Below are 25,188 nucleotides of genomic sequence, written 5' to 3' on the forward strand. Positions count from 1 at the left end.
TGGGAGGGCAGTGCATCCCCTGCTAGTTGCTGGCTCAGTCTGATGTCCCAGGATAGGCAGCCAAGCTAGGAGCCTCCATGGTCCAAGTTAAGTGAACATGGCTGCTCTTTGGGAGAGCAGGAGAGCTTCAGGGCAGAGATCACACAGTGAACGCCACCTGAAACTAGCTTAGTGATTGAAGCTCTTATTCATTTGTGCTGAAGACACAGACAATAGGAACCCTCTGAGGCATGGGAATTGCATGATTAAAAGGCTCAGGACCAGGTAAGAGCAATCAGAGGGAGCCCCTCTGGGTGCTGTGGTGACTCTGGCCTGGTCCCCTCTCTCAGAGCTTCTACCAGTTCCACTAATCTGCAAGGCCAAGCAGAAACCCCTGAGAATGGTCAGGAGAGGCCAGGTGCTGTGGGGCTGACCGCTAGCTTCATGAGACAGTGCGGCTCAGTGACACGTGACTGCGAGCTCTTGTGGACAATGGGGCCTTGCTGCACTGAATGAGATAATCGTGAAGTAGGGTGGCCTAAATCCACTAACAGGATTTGGTTACAGGCAGTCAGAGGGGCCTTTGGGGCTGAGGAGAGAGGTAAAGACAGGCAGAACTTTGGTGAGGACACCATGGGTAGAGAGCCATGTGGGCAGTGTGGCTCTGGCCTGGCCTTCATATCCTCCAGCCTCCAGCACGGAGGGGAATGGAAGTGAGGTGCTGAAGGCCAGGTTGGAGGGCGTTTGTACCAGAAGCCCAGGCAGCACCTGCCAGTGCTCTGAGGAAGAGAAGGCCAGGAAGGGGAGGGAATGGACAGCGCATCTAGAAGGACACCTCAGTAACCTGACTGAACCTGACTGACCTACAGGACACCCAGGGGCAAAGTTCTCAACAGAACAGCAGGTGCCGGGCTCGTGGTGCTGACTTGGTGCAAACAGGGTGGACCGGGTCTGAAATCCTGCTCTTTCTCGCGTTCTGACACACCCCACTCCACACCCCCGTAACTGCCGGGTGGCCCTTGCAGCTCTCCAGATTCAGACAACAGATCAACGGTGATTATGAGGAGGGTTGGGAAGAAGCATATGACTCTTCGAATTCTGCCCACATGAACCTCGGACAGTGTGGAGGCTTGTCACTTCCCCTGAGCTCCTAATTCTCCCTCAGCTTCTTTAGACTCCAAACAGTGGTTGCCACTTTGGAATGACCTGTGGCCTGTTGATCTCTTGAAGTCTTAACAAGCTGTTATACAAAACGCCGACATTCTCCTTGCCAGCTGGCTGTGGGCATAACTCAGGAGGACCTGGTCCTTTGTGCCAAGTTCCCCAAGGACCCTGCATGTGGGTGTATAAAGGGCAGTCAAGTGAGGGCCGGTACAGCCTCTCAGCTCCAGCGATCTGTTTGTTGGCTGTGAACACAGACCCCAGAGAAGAAGGCTCTGTTCCTGACCACCGGCTTCTGCCTGCTTGCTGCCTTGCAGGCTCAGAACTCCTCATCCCTTGCTTTGAATAACAGGCAAGTGAGTCAGGGCTGGGGGACAGGGTGGCATCTCAGCCTTTACTGCAGTACACCAAGGGTTCTGGATTCAGGGAGGAGCCCAGTCTGACCCTTATTGCAGGTTGTAACCAAAGAGAGTAGACCAATTTGGAGCTAAGGGATCTCTGATGCACATTTCTGGGTGCAGAGCTGGAGACTGAGAAAATGTACTAGAAGGAGGCCCTGGTACCCTAGGAGTAAGCAGGTCTCTGTCATGTGAGTGTTCGGTGTTTCGGTGGGGGAATGAAATAGTCAGACGTGAGCGGTAGTTGGAGGGCAGGTGTTCCACAGGGAGCCCTCCAGGAAAAGAGGACACCCATCTTTTAGCTTTCTGGGAAGTGGTTCATGAAGGCCTTGGTGATGAAAGATGAGCTTCCAATAAAGAAGGTCTCGCCCATATTTGTGTTGGTGCTGGACAGCGGTGACTTGGAGTTTTCTTTTGCATACACGTGAGTGTCTGTGGCTCCCACGTTGGGTTGGTCTCTTACCTGGTCCATCTCTTCTCAATGGGTAGTTTTTTAAAAATCCCTCTGACTTGGAAAGAAGATGTGGAGGGTGGACACCAATCAGCACGAGGGTCGGTTGCTTTGTAGACCAGGCTGGCCTCAAACTCACTGAGATCTGCCTGCTTCCGCCTCCCAAGTGCTGAGAGGTCGGGTTTAAGAGGGCCACTGCAAAAATAGTTTCTGATTTCAGGATGTATGGCCAGTGTCTTGAATTGACCACTGTCTTGGAGCAAACAGATGTGTCCGGTCATTACACTGCCTGTGAGTACCCTGAACCCAAGGATGGGTGACTGACAGCCCATGGGAGGGAGGGCTTCCTGGCAAGTCCCATCCCCAAGGGGCATCACAGGCCAGGATAGTCACTGAGATGACTGGAGCCTCTGTGACTGGAGTCTGGCATGGCCTTCAGAAGAGGAACCCAAGTGATGGTTTGCAGGGTGGAGCTCACCTTGCTCTTTCCGGGGCCTCCACAGTTGAGGGGAAGAGCCAACTGGAGGTGCAGCCGTCTTCTGTGAAGGACCATTGGCTGCTCTACTGTGATGGGGAGATGGAGGGCATGCACTTCACAACCACCCAGCTCATAGGTAAGCTTCACCTACCCATGCCTAACGCACCCATGCCTAGCCCTGCTGTTCCTCTTCTTCAGAGCAGAAGAATCCCTGGGAGCAGGCCCCACAAAGGATAGGAGCAGCAGGCGAGAGCAGGGCACAATGCTACTAGGTGGCTGAACCTACCTTGCTGAGTTCTGCAGTAGTGACTGATAGGCCCAGCAGGGACCATCCAGGACAGAGGCAGCTATGCCTCTTGAGTACAGATGCTGCTAAAGCTGCTTTGTGGAGCCTCGGGGCGTCAGGCATGGTTTATGTGAGGACATGGTGTCCTGACTGGCGCCTTCTCAGCTCAGCACCTCTGGGACACGGGGACTTTTTAGGTCAGGTACAAGATGCTATAGGCCCCCGCTGGAAGGATTTTGGTTTCCCGGATCATTTGGTGGCTCAAATGCCCCCCAAGTTCGGTATCAACACTTTCTACCTCCTCTTCTGCCCTTGGCTATTCCGTGATGAAGCCGGTGATGCTGGGCAGAACTCCTGTCTGTGGCACTGGCTCCTTGCCAACCTGTGTGGACACCTCCCTCTGCTCACTCATCCCTCTTCCACAGGGAGGGACCCCAAGGAAAACCTGGAAGCCTTGGAAGAGTTTAAGGATTTCACACAGAAAAGCGGGCTTGTACCAGACAACCTGGCCATACTTGAGCAGATGGGTAAGAACACACACAGCTCATGTTCCCTTCTCTGTCCACTGCGCCACCTGTAACCCTGTCACTCTCATGTCCCTTGGCCCCAGGTGGACACTGCAGGCCCTGCTGCAGGTCTTGGTCATGGGAGGGGTCGTCCAGACCTCATTCTCATCTCTGGGTTTTTTGCTTTCTGCAGACAAATGTGAATCCAAGAGTGACTAGGGTAAGTGATCCTTGAAGCCAACAAGAGCCTTGGGATTCAGCAGGAAACCCTCGGCTGCAGCCAGGAATTGCCCAGTTTCTGCGTCCCAGCACCCTGGGTTTCTTTAGCTTTGTTCCTGGGTCGTTTAAGGTTTCCTTCTTGTCCTCATCTCATCAGTGACTTGTGCTGGTGGTGTGACCTGCGGCAGGAAGGTGAAGCTGCCCAGTTGCCACTGTCCTTCCTAGCCTCGCTTGCTCTGTTCTTCTGGGGACTTCCTACTGCCAGTGTACACACACACACACACACACACACACACACACACACACACCCGTGTCCATGAGCCGACGCTGGGTGACATGAGGACACTTTGATAATGGTGCAGAAAGTTTTAGGCAGACCAAGCACAGGTGGAATCATGATGTCCGTATCCTTTATGTCCCCTGCTTGTCGGCCACACCCTTGCCTGGCCACACCCTTGACCACTGCACAGACAGCTTTCCTGAGGGAAGTCAGGAGAAAGGAATTCCTTGTTCAGCAGAGGCTAGCCCTGCATCTCTGAGAGCCTGTGGTGCTGCCCCAAAGCACCCACCATCTCTCCCCCACCATAACCCTGCACTGACTGAGTCTACCCTCCTTGCTGCAGAGACTCACTCTGTCTCCTTCCTAGATCATGGTGAACCAAGTTCCAAAGCCGCCCAAGGCAGTACAGCCAGAGCCTCTGTCCTGCATGACGTGGAAAGAGTGCCCTGCTGGGCCATCTGATTTCTCCTTTCTCTTCCCTATTCTCTCCTCCTCTTCCTCCTCCTCTGCTCATCAATAAAAAGCTTCAGCAGTCCCTGGTGACTCTGTTTATGTATGTGGCCCCTGGATGGATGTATTTATTCTCCCTTGGTGGTCTGTTGATAACTGAGAACTGTGTAGGAGAGAAGAAAGCCCCCAGCCTTGTTTGGTGTAGGCCTGGAAGCTCAAGACCATTCTGGGCCCCCCTGGGACCCTTCTGTAGGTGTGTCACCCCAAAGCCCAGGTTTTGGGCAGTGAGTGTGATGAACAAGAAGCCCAAGACAATGACAGAGTAGGCTCCAAGGCAAAGGTGAGGACCAAAAGAGTCTGTGTGCAGATGGGAACCACTGGGGAACTGAGGTAGGAATGTAACCAGGGCACAGGCTTGGGGCTAGATTCCCAGGCACAGCAGGATAGACTGTAGGACATTGAGAATTTGTTTCCAGGGGTAGGGGACAGTGTTGTGGCCTCTCTCTGCAGGCTGAACAAATATAGGAGCTGTTGTGGAAAAAGACTCAGCTCCAGGAGCAGCCTTGCTAGAACATTCTGATGCCACCAACGCTATTTCTTAGATCATTCTGAGACTATGCTCTGAACATCATGAAGGGCCAGCTAAGACCCAATTCTCTCTCTCTCTCTCTCTCTCTCTCTCTCTCTCTCTCTCTCTCTCTCTCTCTCTCTCTCTCTCTTTTCCCCAGTCCCCAGTACATTGTCACTGATGGGGATGACGAGAAGACCTCTACACAACACAACAGGCCTCTAATACAAATTGCTGGGGTTCACGCAGTCATGTGGCTTCCCTTAGGAGGACATGCTCAGTGCCCCCCCCATTGGCAGGGAGTCCCCACTGCAGTGTTGTTTGGTCAACTTGTTGTTTCGAAACACCAGCTTTATGGCAGTTTCCAGAAAACTGACATTACACATGGGTTGTGTACACAGACACAAGTGCTCATACGGAGGCGCACATACGTATGCATATGTAAACACGGGAACACAGACATACATACATGCACACATGAGCATACTGATGCATAGATGTGAAAACACAAGTACACAGACACACATATAAACACATATGACCACACGTGTGGATAGATCTGGATGCTGCCCAGCAATCAGGGAAGGGTCTAGACAGGGCCGGAGTGCTGTGTCTGGAGCTGGGGGGTCCGGGCGGATGGCTGGCACAGGAATTCTGTTTCTTGTGGCAACAAGGCCTAGGCATGATGTGGGCAGGAGCACAGCATCTCTTGGCTCCAGATTTCAAGGAAGCACTTCCCACACTGAAACCTTCTCCCTCTGACAAGAACCCTACAGGTTACCTCTGTCTGAGGGGGAGGCCCAAGCAAAACTGTGGTCAGGTCTCCAGTGCAGATGATTAGAGCCTCTGGGTGACTGAGGGAAGGTCGACTGCCGCCCCAAGGCCTCCCTCGCCAATTAGACTCAGAAGGCCAGAGGGCAGAGCAGCCATGAAGACCAAGAGTGGGCTCCCGTGCCGAGTCTGTTCTCGGTGCAGCACATTCTAAGGAGGGTCAGCAGGATGAAGAGCAACAGATGACCAGGCTACCCAAGGAGAGGCGAGACTCTGAAGTGGGACTTGCTAGGGTCAGACCCTGGTCTGAACTCAGGGCTCCTGATCAGAGCTGGATGCCAAAGGCAGCAGGGCTCCTCTCTTGTAGTTTACAGACTTCTGCCTGGTAGAGAAGGAGGCCCACATGGTGCCCAGGCAGGCACTCCGCATGGAGCAGTGTGGCACACTCCTGCTCAGTGTATGAAAGACTCAGTAAGACACGATGCAGATTTCCATCAGTGTTGATTAGGGTCCCCCCAAAACCACATTCATGGTAGCATGATGACAGGATATATATTTTTTCTAAAATCCCTGGAGGTCAAAGCCACTGGAAGGAGCTTTGCTATTTTAAGCTCCTCTATGAACAGTGATGGATAAAACAGTGGACTCTCAATGTCATTCGGGAAAATGCCAGCGTGACCACAGAGTCATAAGGATCTCCATTCCACGTTGTTCAGTCCTTTAGTGGATGGGTGGGTGGCTGGGGGAAGGTGGGCGGGGGATGGGTGAATGAGAGACTGACCAGTGGAGTGTAGCTATGGTGAATGGATGTGTGGAAGGGCGGGCACAAGACAAAGGGTAGAGAGTTAGGCGGATGCATGAATGGATGGGGGGGGGGCAAGCTGGGAGGCGGGGGGACAGGAGACTAGTACTGATCAGACAGACATGGATGCATCAACACAGTCCCCTTCAGGCCCATCTTTGTGAGCTGTTTTCTCCCTGTTCTCTTGTAGTTTTCTTCTCTCCCCTGTTCCCGTTTTGGGCTCAACGAATGCTGATCAGGCTCCAGACCTTTTTGTATTCTTCTCTCAGCGGAGTCATTAATCCGCTCCTTAGTGTGATGAGGCTCCTTCCACTCTTGTTAGAAAGTAACAATTTCACAGACACTTCCGGTCCCTGCTGGCCGCCTCTGCTGATGGTGGGAGAGAGCGGCAAGGGTAGCGAATCTTGCTGCATCTATCTTTGATCTTAAAACAAAATCCTTTCAGAATCTTTCTGCTTTCCCCACAGGCCCTTTCTCCCACATCAGTCATAGTCTCTTCCCATAATTCCCACCATCTCCGGTCGTGGATGAATTTTCTTTGCTATGATCATCTTGGGGATTGGCTAATTTTGCCACACCCCTCCCTATTCAGCTTCCTCCTCTACCCTTTCTTTCCTTTCCCCTCCTGTCTTGTTTCTTTCTTCCTTTCTCCCCTCTGGACACTAACCACACTCATTTCCTCTGTAGGGTTCTCGAAAAGTGGTGTCTAGCCACTAGTCCGGAACTGCTCCTTTCTTCAGCGTGAATACTTCCCTCCCCCTCCAGCTTCCTAATGAGCTACAAAGGGAAGCCATATAGTTTCAAATACTCTCTCTGTGAGTGCTCTTGTCCCAAGCTCTGCCCCCAGGTTCCCCAATTGGGAGGGACTCAGCTATTTCGAAATCTGGGCCCTTTTTCAGAGGTTGGCACAGCCCCTTGAGGCAGATTCTGTGTCTTGAAGCTTCATGTGCCTGTTCACCTAGCAGACCCAAGCACCCTCGTTGGTGACATTGAGGACAAGAGACATGTCACCATTTTGTACCTGAAGGCGAGGTGCAGGCACTGGGAAAACACTGGAGTCTTCTTACTACTTCATACCCGTAACCTAAGGAACGGGAGACCTAGGGCTCTCAAGTGAGCCTGACATGGAATCAGCCAACAGGTACCAGAATCTGGACCTCTTATTCTGAACTGAGGTATCCCCAACAGCCTCCTCCTGCTGGCTCAGCTGCAGCCACCAGCAATGGGTTCTAAGTAGCCAGAATCGGGGTGGGGACCAGGATGTGTGGCAACCGATACCCCAGTGAGAGATCTCAGCACCAGAAAGCTTGTTAGCAAAAGACTCATAGGGGTGTTTTTGCAGAGCTTGGTATCTGGAAAGGGGACAGGCAGCTGTAAGGTGTCATGGCCTGAGCAGCAGCTAGATTTTAACACGACAGCCTCCAAGTTAGTCCCACAAGTGCCCAGATGACCATTTGGCAGATAGAGGCTGAATCCTCTTACATGAAAAGCTGGTTTAAACCTCCTAGTAAGTCCTTAGCTTATTTTGCATTTCTCTGTGCGGATTATAACCAGGAGAACCATGAGAGATGACTCAACACCAGGAAGTAGGCCAGACCCAGAACGCCATGGGCAGGCCTAAAACATCATCCAAGGGCACCTAGCAAGTGATCTCCATGAGCCCCAGGAGCTAAGCCAGATGCCTCTCAGCTTGTCTTGGTTATCTCTGAGCCTGGAGTCCCTGGTCCACTAAGCCACCCACGGTCATAGTGAATGACATAAAAAGGCCAACTCGTAGCTAAGAGACTAAGAACCAGCCATCACAGGTGTTCCCAGAGCTCTGCAGCTTCCTGTCCACCAAACCTGCCTTAGGACAAACATCCAACCCTAGAGCCCTCAGACAAAAGAAGTCTCTGAGTTATAAGAATGGGCATTCCATTTGGTCCTCAAGGGCCCACCCCTGGCCATGGGAAGGTCCACTCTGTTCCTGGAAGGCAGGCAGTGGGCAAGGCCCAAGGGATGGATGTCCCCATGAGTTGATCTTTCAGTCTTCTCGGTGGTAGAACTGAATGTGGCTTCATGATCGGGCACTTGAGAGGAGGGTACAAGATGGCCAATGACTGGAAGATGAACCTGGACAGCCCCTGGTAGCCACAGGAGAGTAGTGGCTCAGGGTGTGGTCTGAGCAGGCCCGGAGCTTCTCACTGTCATGGACCTGGCCCAGCTTGCCTCTGTGATCTTACAGGGTGATACACACCTTCTCCAAGCTTCACTTTCTACCTTGGGGACCCGCCTGGCAGTGCTTGCAGGACCTGGATCCTTACCTGTGCTGGCCCATTCCCTAGGACACTGTTCTTCTGAGCCCTTCACCTCACCTCGCCACACACAGAAGCAGAAGGTGAATACAGACCCAGATCCTGCCCATGAGGCAGTGTGAGAACCCTCAAAAGAGCTATACATTTCTGAAGGCTCCATGACCCCCACCAGTCACCTTCCCACAGGTGCCTGATCTATGCCGAGGACCAGGTGGTGCTGACACTACCCATTGGGGAACTTCCTCATGCAGGGACTTCTGCGTCCTGCATTCAACATCTGGATGAACATGGTCCCTCCCACAGCACTCCTGTCTGGAAGCCCCTCATGGTGTCTAGGGTTTGAAGAGCGACATCTGTCCTCACCCAGGTCCTTCAGAATATTATAGCTTCACCCTACCCCCTGCCTCTTTTGCTGGCTCCTGTCTCCATGGGCTCAGTCTGGAAATTTCCACTTTATTTCTAGAGCCAACACTGGCCCCAGGCTCTGCTCAGCTCTGCCTGGTCCCCAGCACACCTTGGTGGATACTAGAGAGGGCATATCTGAGAACAAGTCCATGGTGTCCCAAGGTGATAGTGGGAATTTCCACAACGTTCCAAGAATTGTGAATTTTCTGGCAGAAGCAATTGCATGCATGTGAACATGTACCAAGCAGAAAAGTGTTGTTGTGTGTACATGTATGTACTCAGATGCATGTCTACTCTCACATGCAAGCACACTTACAGGCAAGGCACATAGGATCAGAGGCCCACAATCGTACTGCACACATATATACATGTACACTTTCTCATGATGTATACAACCATGAGCTCGTGGCGCATGAACACATGTATGTGTGCACACATATACCACCTGATCGGAGCAGCTGCAGTTGAATGACAGAAAGCCCAAGTCATAGCAACAACCTAGCTGGAGCCTTCGGGCTTCATCATGGAGCACAGTGGGCCTTCCACTGAGACCGCTGGAGTGGCCCTGGACTACCTTGGCCTTTCTGTCATCAATGGAGGGGAAAGGCCTGGCAATCCGGAGACTAGGAACTCAGATCTCCTTGCCAACCCCCAAGTGAATGGCCTTGAACACTTCTGCACGCACGTGTGATCAATTGTGGCTCTGACCTTCAGAGCTATAATCCTTTTAGTCTCACTGACTGAATAACCTGGCTTCCAGACCAATACTGGGGCTGGGGCTGGGGCTGGGGCTGGGTCTGAGAAAGCAGGGAAGCCTCTGCCACAAGGGGCTTCCATGAGCATACGGGAAGGGCACAGAGGGTACCCTGAGGGGTGTCCTTCCCATGGCTCAACATTTTATATCCTGACCAGCCTTCACCTGTTGAGACTTGAAGGTTTGGCACTTGGCTATCATTCCAGGCCAATGAGGTGCCACATCTAGAGTTCCAGGCCCACCCACAAAAGCATCACAGTCCAGAAGCCAAACCACACAGAGTCCCAGACCTGGCCCGCACTCTGACCTTTTAATGGAAGCATCTTGTAGCCCCAGGGCTGACAGCATCCTCTCCTGAACTCCTAAACTTGTTGGCTCCTGTGGGTGGGGGAGGGGTGGAACTTCCTGACTCTAAACAGTATATATGCCGCCAACTGGGGCCTCTGAGCATCCACATCCTGAGCACTCATCCCAGGAAGACACGGCAGAGCGATGAAGCTTCTATTGCTGCTGGCTGTGGGGCTGGACCTGGCCTGGACACAGCAGGACCAAAGCCAGGTTCCCGTGCAGCAGGGCTTCAGCCCTGATCAGGTGGGGTCTCTGAATAAAGCAGGGAGTCACCCCATATCTTCTCCAGGTCTCTGTCACCTTGAAGTGTCTTGACAGCAACTCCCTACAATGGGCACCAAAGAACTGTCCTTCTGCTTGAGGCCAGGAGCTTGGGGGACACTGCCAGGTCCCCCAGAGTATGAATTACGTAAAAGCCTGACTGCAGTTGGCCAGGCCCCAGGAGGAGCCTGAACCTAGGGATCAAATAGGAGAGACAGGGTAACCAGGCTTTCTACTGTGTGTGCTATGGCACAGAGACTCTGAGACCTTCATATGGTAGACGACGCCATCTCTCTTCAACAGAGTCAATCTATTCTATCAGCACTGTCCATGGGCAGTGGCTATACTGTGCTGGCCTGTCTGACTGGGGCGGTGGAGGAGAGTCAGTCCCCAAGGCTCCTTCTCAGTACACAGTAAGAGGGGAGGGGAGGTCCATACTCTAAACCTCGGCAGGACATTGCCTGCCGTGACCCACTGTCCAGGGAGATGGCTCCCCAGGACTCTGTGGTCAGGATAGAACCTTGCTCTGCAGGTGACAGGGTCCTGGAAGACCCTCAATCTGGCTTCCACTAACCGGTCCGTCATTGAAGAAGGAGGTGCTTACCGGTGCTTCATGCCTAGTATTGTCCACCTGAACAACGGCAACCTGAATATCACCTACTTTCACAGGTAATTCTGGCATGTTGCAGGGCCACATTCTCTCCACCACCTCCCAGATGCCCAGCTCTTTAGGGTTCAGATACTGAGAGGGCCCTGCAGGTACTGATCATCTGGGCTGCTCTGTGGAGGCTGGGCATCCTCCAGAGCTCCCTCTGGGTGATCCAGGTGACCTGATAGGGCCCAGTCCCTCAGGGCAGGGCTCAGGAAGGCTATTTTCCTCTTAGGAAAGATGGAAAGTGCGTGAAGGAATATATCGTGGCAGAGAAAACTGACATCCCTGGACGCTACACCTTTGAGTGTGAGTGAGGGCGGCTGCTCCTCCCTCCCCGAGGGGTATGGCAGCTCAGGTGGGGTGTGATGGGCGGCTGGGGTCAGGAAGGACGGAGATGGTAGTCATCCAGACCCAACAGCGATGCCTTCCATAATCCAAAAATCCAAGAAGGGCAGCCCAAACTGTGTCCCCTTGAGTTCCCAGGGCTCCCCCACAATCTTCCTGAAAGCCCTCCCTAGAGACCCAGCCCAGAGCTGACCTTCTTCAAATGGCAGGCAGTGGAAGGGAGGCTAGAGGGAGGAGGCACTCAGGAACCCGCACCAAGCTGTGGCTCTGGAGTACTGTGTAAGGTTTTCCCTTTGGAACAGATGCTGATCAGGCTAAAGGTACACAAAGCAGTGTTGGGGTGGTGAGGTGCAGGAGTCCGTATAACAGAAGAAGACAGAGGGGGAGCCTCGAGCCCTTCCCCTTCCTTGGCATGCCCTCCCCACTTTCTGACCCAGAAAGAGACCCAGGTCAAGAGACAGGGGAGGGAATTGGGCGGAAGCAGAACAAGAGGAAGACTGATAAGAGAGGCAGAGGCAGGAGAGTGACTGACTGGCAGGCTTTGTGCCCTGGGCTCTGCTGACTCCGGTGGCTGACCGTGTGGAGGCGGAGTCAGGCTGCGCCAACTGGGGAGGCACAGGGTACCTACTGGGAGACACAAAGGTCCTAGCAAGCTTCATGACCGTTGGTTTCTTGTTATAGACCAAGGCAAAAACTATCTGACTTTTGTGGCCGTCACTAAGGACTACGTCATCATGGACTACGAAAACCAGTGTGAAGGAAATCCCTTCGTTGTGGTTGAGCTTCATGGTGGGTTGCCGTTCCCACCCACAGCCTCAAGACTGCAGGGGATGACAGGAGAGCTGGAGAGGCGGGTGGGGAGGGTGGGGGAAACTAGGGACTGAATGTCCCTACCCCAAGTACCTTACCTACCGTTCTCTTTGTTCAACTGTGCTCTCTGCCCTGCTGTCTGTAGGCAGGACTTTGCTTTCTGGTAAACTTGGCTTAGTGGCCTATTTGAAGCACACAGCCAGAAGAGGCATTGGACCAGGCAACATCGAGGACGTGTCCTTGAATCGTAAGCCTCCTTTCCTACAGCTTCTTCTCTGTGGGTCCCCAGCCACAGTGGCTATGATGACTGTGACTCCTATGGAAATCAAGGGGGTGGTAGGATGAGAGGTCTGTGTGAGGCTTAGCAGAGCTAGGGCTGGTAGGAAGAAGGGACACTGGAGGGAGAAGGGGACTCACGTGATGAACTCTGACCTCTGCTTCCTCTTCGGTCCACAGCAAGATGTAGCTCCTGAGGTCTGTAGGTGATTTAAAGACTCCTTTCAGTCTTTATCCTCCATATTCTGGCAGATAGACTTTTCCAGGCAATATCCTACAAAGCCTATCCCCAGAGTGTAACTGTCAGGGTTTCTGAAGGATGCTACACCAGGGCCCAGCCTGAATTAGAACATCAGGTGGGCCCAGGAAGACTCAGGCTCTCTCCAGGGTTCTGGGGTGTGTGTACATGTGCCCCAGTACACACTTTATTTCTGGCCACTTCTGTGCTTCTCGTGCTCACTGTGCATTGCTCGGAACCCCACTCTGCACACACACTTGCATGGCACTCCCCTTCCCAGGGGCTCCCTGGATCCAGGCTTTCCCCTCAATTCTGCATCTTGGCTTCCCATACTGATTCTTCAGATCCCCAAGAAAGCAGTGTGAGCCTATTAGCCCGTGTCCACCATAGCAGTACAAAGCATGGAGAGACTCCATAGGTTCTTTAAAACCCTTGCTATGGGAACCACACCACAAGGTGGGGACAAGTGCTCAGGGCTTAGTGGATTTGGGGGAATATGGCCATCATGGAGAACTTGGACATCATGTTGCTCTCCTGGGTGTGCAAGGCCCAGGAGACAGGGACAGCAGGGTAATGGGAGGGAGGAGGTTGGGCGCGGGGAGGAAGGGACAGAGAGGAACTTCAGGACACTGATCTGAAGCCTCTGCTTCCCTAGCTTGTAACAACGCCTGAGATCAGACCACCGGACATCTGCCACCCTCAAGTCCAGGCCTGTGCAACCCAAGAGTCAGCATTGTTCATGGCCTCTGTCTCCTACCATTCTTGATCATCATCTCCTAACCATTTATCTACTCTGACCCACCCTTCCCCGTGTAGCAAATAAACCTAGCATCTGCATGGCATCCAGCGCCTTTTCATCTGTATTCAAAGGCCGCAGGGACCTCCCCTAGGAAGGGGTGGCATCCACCTAGTTTCTGACAAGGTGGGGTAGGGACGGTGTCCCCAGGTAGAAATCTCATGCCCAGGGCAGCAGCTAAGCTCTGAGGGGCTTCAGGGACTTCTGGATTCCTGAGGCCAAGCTGTCCAGACCAGACTTGGGAGGACCCATCTCTGTATGTCTGAGCAGGCAAACCTTGAATGGCCCAAGGAGAGGAAGGAGGCAGCATTGCCACCTTTTTAGAGTCCTTGCCCACCCTCCCCAGAACCTGAACTCACTCCTATCATAGGAACAGCCAAGGTCAAGTTAGCCATGGGCAAGGATTTTCTGTCCTCAAGGATATGAAGGACACATCATGAAGTCTCTCAAAGCCTGAGTCATTGTATCTGTGGTCAGGAGTGGAGGGTAGGACCTTACCCAAGAGAGCTATGCATAGACAGACAGATCTTACAGGTCAGGCCAGGTCCTCCTTGCCTGGGTTTCTGACCTTAGAAGTCATTGGCTGTAAGTGAACTTAAGCACAAAGTTAAGGAGCAGGCAAGTGCCTGGCTGCTGTCAGCTAGCTCAGCCCTAGTGGGAAGCTGGACCTCTGATTACCCAGTGACAAGCTATTCCTCCACCAAACCCAAAGACAGAGCTGGCCCCTGTGTGCAGTTCTCTAGAGTGTTCCTGAACCAGGGCCCTGCAGAACAAAAGAGAAAACAAAACAAAACAAAATCAAAACAAAATCAAAACAAAACAAAATAAAGCAAAAAAAAAAAAAAAAAAAAAAAAAAAAAAAAAAAAACAGAACAAAAGGCCCGGAAAAAAAGGCCAGAGAAGGAGACAGTGCAGAGCAAGGTGTCACATTTGGCCCGAGCTGTTTAATGTGGTGTCTGGAAGGAGTGAGTAAGCCTGGGGTCTGACCCTAAAGCAAAGGAGGACACTAGAAAAGTGGCCACCCCATGCTGTCCTGGACCCATGGGGCAGAGTGGCCCTGAGGCAGCCAGAGGGGTGGTGAGAGACATTCATAATAAACAGGTACGGTAGCAGCCCACACTGTCAGGGCCCTCACATTCCTCAAGTGCTGTCCAGAGAGACTGTCTGTGTGGACCTGTGCTCCCCTTCACACCCCAGGTAGGAGCTAGCTGGTGTGAGGTGAGCAAGGACGGAGGAGAGTCCCTCCACTCCTGCTCCTGTGGCCAGTGGCTAGCACACCAGGAAGATGGCAGACCTGGGGACAAGGGGCTACACCCTGAGGGAGTAGGAGACTCTCCCACCAGCCTCTCCCTGGGCTCCCAGGACAGACTGTAATGTGGTTAAGCTGCCCCGACAGGCTCACCATGTTTTCGCCTCACTGGCTTGAGTGGTACCCAGCTCTGTTTCAGGCCTAGGGAGGACTGGAATGTGCACAGTTGGGAGGAGAGAAAGGCGGGCCAGCAGATGCTTAGAAGTGGGCTACTTAGGACATTCTCAGAGACGGGGAGCTGCTGGGGCCTGCTGCACTTGGTCCCAGGTGCCATGACACTCGTGAGAGTTTGGCTGCTGTTCTTGGCCTTCAACATAGATCTGGCCCAGAAGAATCTGGAAGAGGTCCCAGTGCAGCCTGACTTTGATGCACATAAGGTGAGTGTCACGGCCAGGCCCAGTCTCCGTGCTGGGGTAAGAACTGGGTGCAGTGTCAGAGCACAAGTGTGCTTAGGTACGCCGACTTTCCAGGAGTTCTGGGAGACACAGCGATCATTAGTTAACACTGATAACTGCAGCTGGTGGTCCAAGAGCAGACTCGAAGGCTGTAGAGCCTTGGCTATGGAAGCAGAGCCAGAGCTCAGATGACAGGTCCCCACTAGGACATGTCGCTTAAAGTGTGCCCGGCTCCTGTCCACCTCTGCCGTCTATCTCTGGGTCTTGGTGCCCAGAATCAGATGTGGGGACTGTGTACCAGGCCGGGAGAGTTAGTGAGAGCAGTCCCAAGTCATGATGTTTCTGGGGAACAGAGCTCAGACCAGAGATCGGAGGGATGGGAGAGGCACGGGGCATTGAGGAAGAGGAGGGAACACAATGATTGGGAGCACTGAGGAAGAGGGAGCACTGAGGAAGAGGGGGCACTGAGGAAGAGGGGGCACTGAGGAAGGGGGGCACTGAGGAAGGGGACAGAGAAGGAAGGAACACTGGAGGAGAATAGAGGCAAATATTTCTAAGCAGAAAGTCACAGCTTGCACTCTGACCCGGGACCCCTAGAAGCTCACTATACTGGGGAGTGGGTAGGCCAGTCAGTGTACACCCTGGGCATGGGTGCCCATCTACTGACCAGGCTTATTTTCTGTACACTGAGACCGGAAGCTCAGAACTCGTCATCTCTCTGGTCCCCATGCCCCCACTCCCGCAGGTGGAAGGACGTTGGTTTACCATCCAGCTGGCCACTAGCCACAGGGACCTGGTCTTGCCCACTGACCCCCTGAGACTTTCCCTCCACTCCATTCAGACAAGAGACAGTGGGGATGTGGACTTTGTGCTGTTTGAGAAGTGAGTACCTGCGGTAACTCTTATCTCCTGCCCAGAGCCCTGAGGGGTTAGCATGGGTGGCCAGAGGGACCATGGTACTGTGCCAGGCTATGGCTTCCAAAAGCATGCCCCAAGGCTTATGAGAAAGAGATGGCAGAAAAGGCACATAGCTGCCAGGCCTGACTGACATGCCCTCCAAGATGTGGTCTAGCCTGAGGCCATGGAGGAAATCCCAAGTCTGGTTCCTTAATGTTCAATCGTTTATTATTTAAAAGTGCGGGAGTCATCTGAGCTTAGCGGTGCGTATCTTTAATCCCAGCATTTGCGAAGCAGAAGCAGGATGACCAGGAGTTTACGGTCATCCTTAGCTATATAACGAGTCCAAGACCAGAGTGGGCCCCATGAAACAAGAGCTTTGTCTCTATAGAACAAGGACAGTTAGAGACAAACAGGTCAGGACTGTGAGACCAAGACCCAGCTCTGAGGACAGTCAGGCCTCAGCCTCTTCTGCAAGCCTGGTTTCATTCACCATGAGCAGGGCCATCATCCATCCCCTGTGACTAGGCCCCATTCCGCTCCTTACAGTGACCAGCACCTGTGGCTACCACCCTCTCTTTCCATCTGTTGAACCCTAATGCAGGCTGCTCCCAAACACTGGGAGCAGAGAACTGGGGACGATTTCAGGGCTGTCAGCCATGGTCCCCTCCAGTGTTCCTCTGTGCCTAGAGCCAGCCACCCTGTCAAGCAAAACTACATACAAATCCCCTTCTCTCTAGAGGAGAGGGGGTATGCACAGGGATCAATATCACTGTCCATCCAGCGGGGCTCCCAGGCCAGTACCAAGGAACATGTGAGTACTTCCTGGGGAACCTGGGTGCTATGCTGAAGAGGGAGGTCCAGCTGTGGGTTACAGATACCCTTCACAGAGCCCAATACCCGGAGGAGCTACTAGCTTTGGGCAGACTACACAATCCTCCCAGTGGTGTCGTGGTCTCTGTCGGGGAGGTGGAGTCCTGGGGACAAAGGGCAGAGGCATTTCGTGTCACCCGGTTTTCCACAGTTGAGGGAGGCAGCATGCACGTCCATTTCGTCAGCACCGACTACAACAACCTCATTCTTCATGTACGCTTTGAGGACAACGAAGTCACAAACCTGTGGGCACTGCTGGGTAGGTGATGGCTCTCCCCTGCCCTGGCTGCTGTGTCTAGGTCCTCTGGGGGAGGTGTTGGTCACTCCCTAGTCTGGCCAGAGACTTTCTCTCCAGAAGCAGAGTTTCATGATGGCTCTTAGGGGGTGTGGGCAGCTCAAAGCGACACCCAGGCTCCCACCATACAGGTACCTGCATTTTTTCAGGCAGCTTATTCACTCATTCACATCCTACCCATGAGCATCAGGTGTCGGATACAGTCTGCTGCTGTCCTGGGATTAGCAGTAGTTGGTTCTTCCAGGATTCCCAAAAGGAAGGCATCAGGGAAGAAGGACATGAGGGGGTTCTGAGGAGTTGTTAGGCAGCTATTACATCTTGAAGACTGGAGGCAGGTGGGGTGGGCCACTACCAGGGTCCTGGTGACACTGAAGGTAGCCAAGAGCCTTGAGCTCTGAGAAGGATCAGGGGCAGTGCAGGGGAGGGAGGATGACACGGGCGTGCAGGCAGGAAGCTGGGGCTCCCTGGGCTCCTCATGTGAAGGACATGGGCCTCATTTGTTTATTAGAGATGCATTAGACTGCTGGATTCAGACCTGTGCCTGCCCTCTTTTCCCGTGTTGGGCATAGAACTCATGGCTTTTGCATACCGGGCAAGCACTCCTGTTGGTCACACTGGCTGTCCCCAACATACTTTGAGAAGAGACAGTGAAGGGGCTGTTGTGGTCACTGGGAGAGGGAGGTTCTGGGTCTGAGAGGTAACTGGGGAGGTGGTACTGCTCCCCAAACAACCCCAACATATGCCCTGCAACTCAGAAGACAGTGTCAGGGAGCTGAGGGTCGGGGTCTCTGTGCCCTGCTCTGGGGCTCTGCTCCCTCCCTGTTTAGCCAGGAGAACTGAGAGCTCAGAGACCTTCGCCCTCATTGTCATCTAATTTCAGCGAGAAGAATGCTTGAGGACCCTACATGGCTGGGGAAATACCTGGTGTTTGTAGAGAAGTTCCACCTTCAGAAGGCCCCCATCTTCAATATAGCTGGTAAGAGCTGCCCTCCAGCTGCTCCTCAGCTGTTTAAGGAGCTCCTCCTCTTCTCATCCACCCCATGATGCAATAACAACACAAGAACGGCCTTCATGATGTTGCTATTCTGGCCAGACTTGTGTTGGATGCTTCCCCTGCCAGGCTTTATATGGTACCTTGAGTCACAGTGATGAGGGCACTTACTGACTCCATGCCACGGGTGTGGCTCAGAGATAATCCAGAGTAGGGGAGAGGGTCACAACTAGGAAGAGGACCTGGGTGTGAGCCTGATTTCGGGGTCTCCTGACCCCAGCACCCAGCCCTTTTGCACCACCACCCAGGATGTCATTTATTCAATCAACAAGCACACAGCAGTGTCTGTGGAACAAGACAGGCTCAGGTCACACCTAAGCAGACAGCAGCAGAGGAGGAGCAAGGCTGCAATGGAGCCATCCGTCAGGAGCAGGATCTGCAGGGGACTCCTTGCATGTGCGGAGGTCAGGAAGGGTGTCCTCAGAGAAACCTGAGGCTCCCTAGAAGAGAAAATGTGCCGAGGATACCAGGGGTTGTGGGGGGAGAAGAGGATGGACTGAGCCTCTACCAGAGCACTGACTGGTTTGAAAGCAATCAAGCGAAGAACTTAATCCCACCCTTTCTTTTCCTCTCCACAGACCAGTGTCCCCCAGATAAGGCCTAGATGTCGCTTTCCACTTGGGCCCATTTACCTTCTGCTGCTTCAGCCTCCCTTCCTCCTCCTCACTACAGCCAGCAGCAGAGGAAAGCCCTCTTCAGATTTTAGGGGCCTGGGGCCCAGAGCTACCCCTGCCTGTCTGGTTTTCCCCTTCCCCTTTTTCTCTGTGGTAACTGAGTCCCATCGAACACCACAAAGGGATCCCCAAGACTCCCGGCCTGGCCTATGACTGAAGGAATGTTCAGGAGGCTTAAGAGATACGGACTTGAAAGAAGATGAACGAATCTAGGTGCTCTTATAGAAAACGTTCCATTGGGCACAGAAAATTTACTTGGGGACTGAAGAGTGGCCCAAGGGCAGGGCTCTTACCCAGCACACACAAGACCTTACTTCCATCCATATTTGATAGCAGCCAAATAAAAGTAACTCGACTACACAGAAATGTGACATTCCTGTGTAACCTTCAGTGTTTTGGGAAACATGACCCTCACTCTGTAATAAATAAGAGACTGGCGAAAGTGAGTAGTTATTTTAATATACTATTCTATAAAAAGGGACTCTATCGTGGAGAAAGGGGACAAATGGCATAGCTGGTGTGTTAGTCATTGTCCTATTGCTGTGAAAAGACATCATGACCAAGGCAGCTATTATAAAATAGGCATTTAATTGAGGCTGACCTACAGTTTCAGAGGCTTGGTCCATTATCATCATGATGGGAATCAAACAGGTATGACACCTGGCACCGTAGCTGAGAGCTACATTCTAATCCATCCACAAGGAGAGAGAGGCAGGGAAAAGCTGGGCCTGGTGTAGGCTTTTGAAATCTCAAAGCCTACCCCCAGTGACACACTTCCTCCAACAAGGACACACCTCCTGCAGCCCCTCTCCCTCCCTCGCCGTGTTTGGCTCTCTCTCTTTGTCCCCCCTCCTTTTCCTTCCCTTCCATAACCCATCTAATAAATATCTAACTTTACTTTACATGGTGTGCCTATCTGTCTCTCTTGCCCGCCACAGTCACATAGAGACCTGCAGCGTGGTCTCGTGGGCCATCCCTGCTTGGGTCTAGTTGCTTTCGGGACCCTGGCAGCTTGCAGCAAACCCATCTGCGTGGTGTGCCTATCTGTCTGCTCCTTGCCCACCCGCCGCCCACATGGCTAGCCTCCGGGGACGCCCAAGGGACCAGCCACCTTTGGAGACCTGCTGCATGGTGCTCCCAGGCCCTGCCAGGGACTGGCTGCTCTAGGGGACCCACTGCCTCCTGCTGTTGCCAGGCAGCTCACAAATCCATTACACCTAATCCTCCAAATTCTTCCAAGCAGTTCCCCTCCCTAGTGACAAAGCATTTTCATATACAAGCCAATGGGGCCACTCTTACTCAAACCACCAAGGTTGCCGTGCTGATTCAGCATGAGACAGCGGTTTGTTTTAGTTTTACTTGTGGGTTTTGCTTGTTTGCATTTAATGTATGTGTATATGAAAGAGAGAAAGGGGTGGGGAGAGAAACAGAGACAGAGGAGAGGAGAGAGAGAGAGAGAGAGAGAGAGAGAGAGAGAGAGAGAGAGAGAGAGAGAGAGAGAGAGAGAGAGAGAGCAATACCAAAGAAGGCCAGAAGGATCTCCTGGAACTGGAGCTATATTACAGATGGTTGTGAGACCCCCAACATGAGTCCTGAGACTTGAACTCAGGTCCTCTGCAAGGGCAGCAAGTGGTCTTAACCAGTGACCCATCTCTCAAGCCTGAGAGAATGGTTTTTAAAGTCTCTCATCCCAAGAAGCCCTGCCGTCTTCACCCATAGACCGGCACCCCTGTCACGTGCTTCTGGCACAGCCCACTCCTTCCCAAATTCCCCGTCCTATTGTTCAGGACACAAAATCTTATCTAATGACTATCCTAGGGGTCAAGACTGCCCCCTTTTCTGATTGTGGACTCAGTCACTTGGCTGACAGCCTGCAACTTCCCCGCTCTCTGAGACAAGCACCAGCCCCCAGTTGGAAGGGGGAGGGGCCAAGAGCTTCCTTTGATCTGTAACTCTCAGGCGCTCTAAGCATACTGAAAATGGGCCATAAAGATTTATTTCTCACAATATGATGCCGATTTAATAACCCTCGGTTACTCTGCACACTAAGCAGCTCAATGTCTGGTTACAAGCACTCCTTCCTGAGGGAAAAGTGAAGATCTACCCACTCCTCACAAGGAACCAGTGACAAACCTAAGTTCAGCCTGGGGAACCTATCTGTTTGTTTGGCTGGCCTAATGTGGGTGGCTCCTTCGCATCTGCCTCAGAAAGTCTTTACCCAGTGTGGATGGGGGCTTCCCATAGCTTCATAAATGGAGGTCCTCTTGGTTAACTACCTCTCCCAAACACTCCAGCGCCTCTAAGACCTGAGGCCTCCTCATACAATTAGGACAGAACTGTATACAAATTCTTGGAAGAGCCAAATGAATCCTCAAATGTGGATCCAATGACAACCTCGCCCCCTTCCTTCTGTGAGGGAATGTCAATAGTCAACAAGCCCAATCATGTTGGACCCTTGCCAGTAGTCACAGCTGATCTGATGAAGATGGCAGCTGTTTTGCTCAGAGGACCTTGTTCTACAACAGGTCCAGGAAGGAATTTTTCCTAAAATACAAAATGAATCTGAAATTTGCATGAAGGCATAAAATTTGAAAAGTTTTACAAAGAAAAGCAGTGCATAGAGTTCCAGCCTTCTACCCTAATGTAGAGAAGGGATGCTAAGAATCATGTGACATCAGCTCAGGACAGAAGAAAGGCCAGCAGAACCGGATGAGATACCTAGCCATGAGCCCAACACAGGGATGACGGGAGACCAAGCCATGAGCACACAGGGATGATGGGAGACCAAGCCATGTGCACATAGGGATGATGAGAGACCAAACCATGAGCACACAGGGATGATGGGAGACCAAACCATGAGCACACAGGGATGATGGGATATCAAGCCATGAGCCCAACACAGGGATAATGGGAGACCAAGCCATGAGCACACAGGGATGATGTGATATCAAGCCATGAGCCCAACACAGGGATGATGGGAGACCAAGCCATGAGCACACAGGGATGATGGGAGACCAAGCCATGTGCACACAGGGATGATGGGAGACCAAACCATGAGCACACAGGGATGATGGGAGACCAAGCCATGAGTGCACAGGGATGATGGGAGACCAAACCATGAGCACACAGGGATGATGGGATACCAAGCCATGAGCACACAAGGATGGTTCACCATGGGACTGGAGCAGCCAACAGAGGCAAAATGTGTTCAGCAAACAGAGCCAGGGGAACAAGTGCACACAGGGGAGAGAAAACTGGTGATCTCAAAGGACATATTATCTTAAAATTACTTTCTTAAAAAAATCCAGAAATGACTATAACATGAATACTAAACTTTGCGGTAAGGTGGTGACTCCAAGATATAAAACTCAAAGGATAAGAGGGGCACTATCAGAATGTTTGGCCCTGGTCCATCAAAGGAGGGCATTGCTGACGAAATTGAACTAGAAACTTCCACATGACTTTACCATTAAGTTTAGTTTCTTACTGAATTTGTTCATCAGAATTTTGGTCATGAGGAACCAAGTACAGGGTGGTCTAGATCAGGGCTTCTTAAAAATTTCTGCTTATGACCATTTTTTACCTGAGATTTTATTTATGTATTTATAGACAAGATTTCACCTTGTAGCTCTGGCTGACCTAGAACTTGCTATGTAGACCAACTTGGTCTTCAACTCACAGAGAGCCACCTGCCCTCTACCTCCTGATCAAAAGCATGTGCCACTATACTTGACTACCAGAGATATTTTTTCCACAAATTCAGATATACATAGAAAGAGAGGTAGATGGATACATAGATAGATAGATAGATAGATAGATAGATAGATAGATAGATAGATGAATACGTATGTATAAATATATATGTGTAGATAGGTTAAATTCACAAACCAAACATTTGTTTTTTAACAAATCATAAAGAAAATATATTAAAGTAATTATTTGGTTTATGTAATACTTTTACTATTTTTTAAATTTACTACTAAATATTAGAGCAAATTTGCATACTAATGAGCTAGATGCTAATTTTTGCATAAAGTTAAAATCTGGTCTGAATATTTGCTACTTCAAAACAGAGAATCTCCAGCGTTTTCTGAGTCAGGATTTTAATTTATAAACGGTGCTGAGAATGCCACTGTATAGTATACAAAAGCAAAAGTGTGTTTGGGGCCATTTCAGAAATTGGTGGAAATACATTTAACAACCCAAAATTTATTTAACCCAATTTTTAAAAGAAATTCAAGTTAGTAACTCACAGAACAATTTTAAGGTACATTTCTCAAAAGAAATACTGTTTGAATACTTCATGTTAAAAATGTGAAAAAAATACAGAAAGTCTTTGTTTTCTGAAATTAAAACTATTATGTTTCTTTAAGAGCAGAAAACTTTGTATGTACTCCAGCCCCACCCCCATCATAACATACGATGGCTTGGAATCTGAGCTGAGGCATTTCAGGCAGAGTTTACTGGTATGGTATGGTGGAAGGGCACACACTGTGCAAAAGTGCGTGTGCAAAAGTGCGTGTGTTCAGTACCAAGGCTGCGGTGGAGTCACATGACTCAGCGTGGTGCGAACGGCGGGAAGCCCCTTATATCAATCATGACTTGCTTAAATTTGATTTTCTGGTCCTTGCATCTTCAGAAGTCTTTCACTGTTACCATTTTTTGCTGACTCGGACACTTAGTTATGAGACCTGACTTTTAAGGAGCTGGGGTATAGGCAACAGGAATTTGCTTTCTCTCCTAGAGGCTGAAATCCGGGACCAGGTCTGCAAGTCTGGGTTCACTGCACCACCCATCCTGGAAGCAGTGGCTCCCTGGCGTCTCCGGACCTGGCTAACCCTGTCTCCCTTGCTCTCCCTAAGCACTCTTGACTATTCACATCAGTGCTGCAGGCAGTGTCCACCCCGGTGACTGACCACAGGCTGCTGAGGGCCCTGTTGTTGTTTCCTGGCGTCCTGGCTTAGCACCCTTACAGAGGAGCTCAGTAACCATAAAATAAGTCAAGTATAGTGTGGTACTCCTGCTCGTAGGAGGCTGAGGCAAGAGGAGGGCAAGTTTAGAGCCAGATTTGGAAGGTAATGAGGACTTGTTTCAAAAAACAACAAAACAGGGGTTGGAGAGGTGGCTCCCACTTGCTGCTCTTCCAGAGAAACTGAGCTCAGTTCCCAGCACCCACATCAGGTGGCTGACAACTGTCTGGAACTCTGTCTCCTGGGGTACCCAATACCTCTTACCTCTGCTGGCACCTTCACCCACACCTCCACATATTGAATCAAAAACAAAGTAAGATAGTTTAAACCTCCACCCTCATGAAGCAAAGAGCAGCATGGATTTAAAGTGTCTCACTTGATAAAGTAGTTGCCACACAGATATGAGGCTTCGAGTTTGATCCCTAAAACCCATGTGAAACAGCTGCACATGGCGGTGTACACTTACAAACCCAGCATGAGGAAGGAGAGGCAGGAGGATTCCTGGGACTCACTGGCCAGCCAACCTAACCCACTTGGCAAGTCCTAGGGTGAACTCAGAGACCTGTCTCAAAACACAAAGCGGGTGGCCCCTGAATAATGACACCAAAGGTTGTTCTCTGGCCCTCACATGTGTGCGTACATACCTGCACATACACACAAACATGCATGCACATACATGCACACACAAATTAGCTTAATCCCCCTCTCTGTAACTGCATATATTGGGCCTGCTTCCAATTCCTCTGGATACCACCACATGCTGCACACACTGAGACCGTGGGAGGAGGAGCCGGTCGCGAGCATCTCAACCACACACTACACACTTGACAACCGAGCCGATGGACTTTTATTGTTTTTTCTTCTATAGATTAATGTTAAAGCATTTTTTCACTGTGTGAAAAGATTTTTATTTGTAAACTAACGTCTTCCTCCATTTAAATAAAATATGTTCCATGTCTCGATAACTTCACGTTGCCTACACCGCAGAGCTAATGGCATTATGTGTATGAATATAAAATATCACCTTTTATTCATTCAGTTTCAATCAAATTGGCTGATTCAAAATCGCAAGAGAAAATAGTTGATTTGGAAAGAGTGTACATTATCAGGCTTCTGAAGTGTGAGTCTTTAAAAAGACATCCCGTGACTATAAGGAACTACTGGGGTTTGTTCTTTAGCCCACAGACGCTGGCGCA

The 25,188-nt window shown here is 51.3% G+C and overlaps 2 protein-coding genes across 2 annotated transcripts; both read left to right on the forward strand.

The window, feature by feature from the left end:
• Window positions 1-10,294: 10,294 nt before the first annotated feature.
• On the forward strand, window positions 10,295-12,563 carry LOC119819736 (epididymal-specific lipocalin-9-like). The gene is made up of 5 exons (XM_038338058.2): window positions 10,295-10,393; window positions 10,944-11,080; window positions 11,296-11,369; window positions 12,090-12,197; window positions 12,364-12,563. Exons 1-5 carry the CDS (start codon window positions 10,295-10,297, stop codon window positions 12,561-12,563), a joined length of 618 nt encoding a protein of 205 aa, XP_038193986.2.
• A 665-nt stretch (window positions 12,564-13,228) lies between these two features.
• Window positions 13,229-18,341, forward strand: LOC119819737 (lipocalin). Its single transcript, XM_038338059.2, has 6 exons — window positions 13,229-13,302; window positions 14,977-15,214; window positions 15,978-16,114; window positions 16,870-16,943; window positions 17,154-17,261; window positions 18,178-18,341. Exons 1-6 carry the CDS (start codon window positions 13,229-13,231, stop codon window positions 18,339-18,341), a joined length of 795 nt encoding a protein of 264 aa, XP_038193987.2.
• The last annotated feature ends 6,847 nt before the right edge of the window (window positions 18,342-25,188 follow it).

This window comes from Arvicola amphibius, chromosome 7 (assembly GCF_903992535.2).
Source record: "Arvicola amphibius chromosome 7, mArvAmp1.2, whole genome shotgun sequence".
Taxonomy (NCBI): Eukaryota; Metazoa; Chordata; class Mammalia; order Rodentia; family Cricetidae; genus Arvicola; species Arvicola amphibius.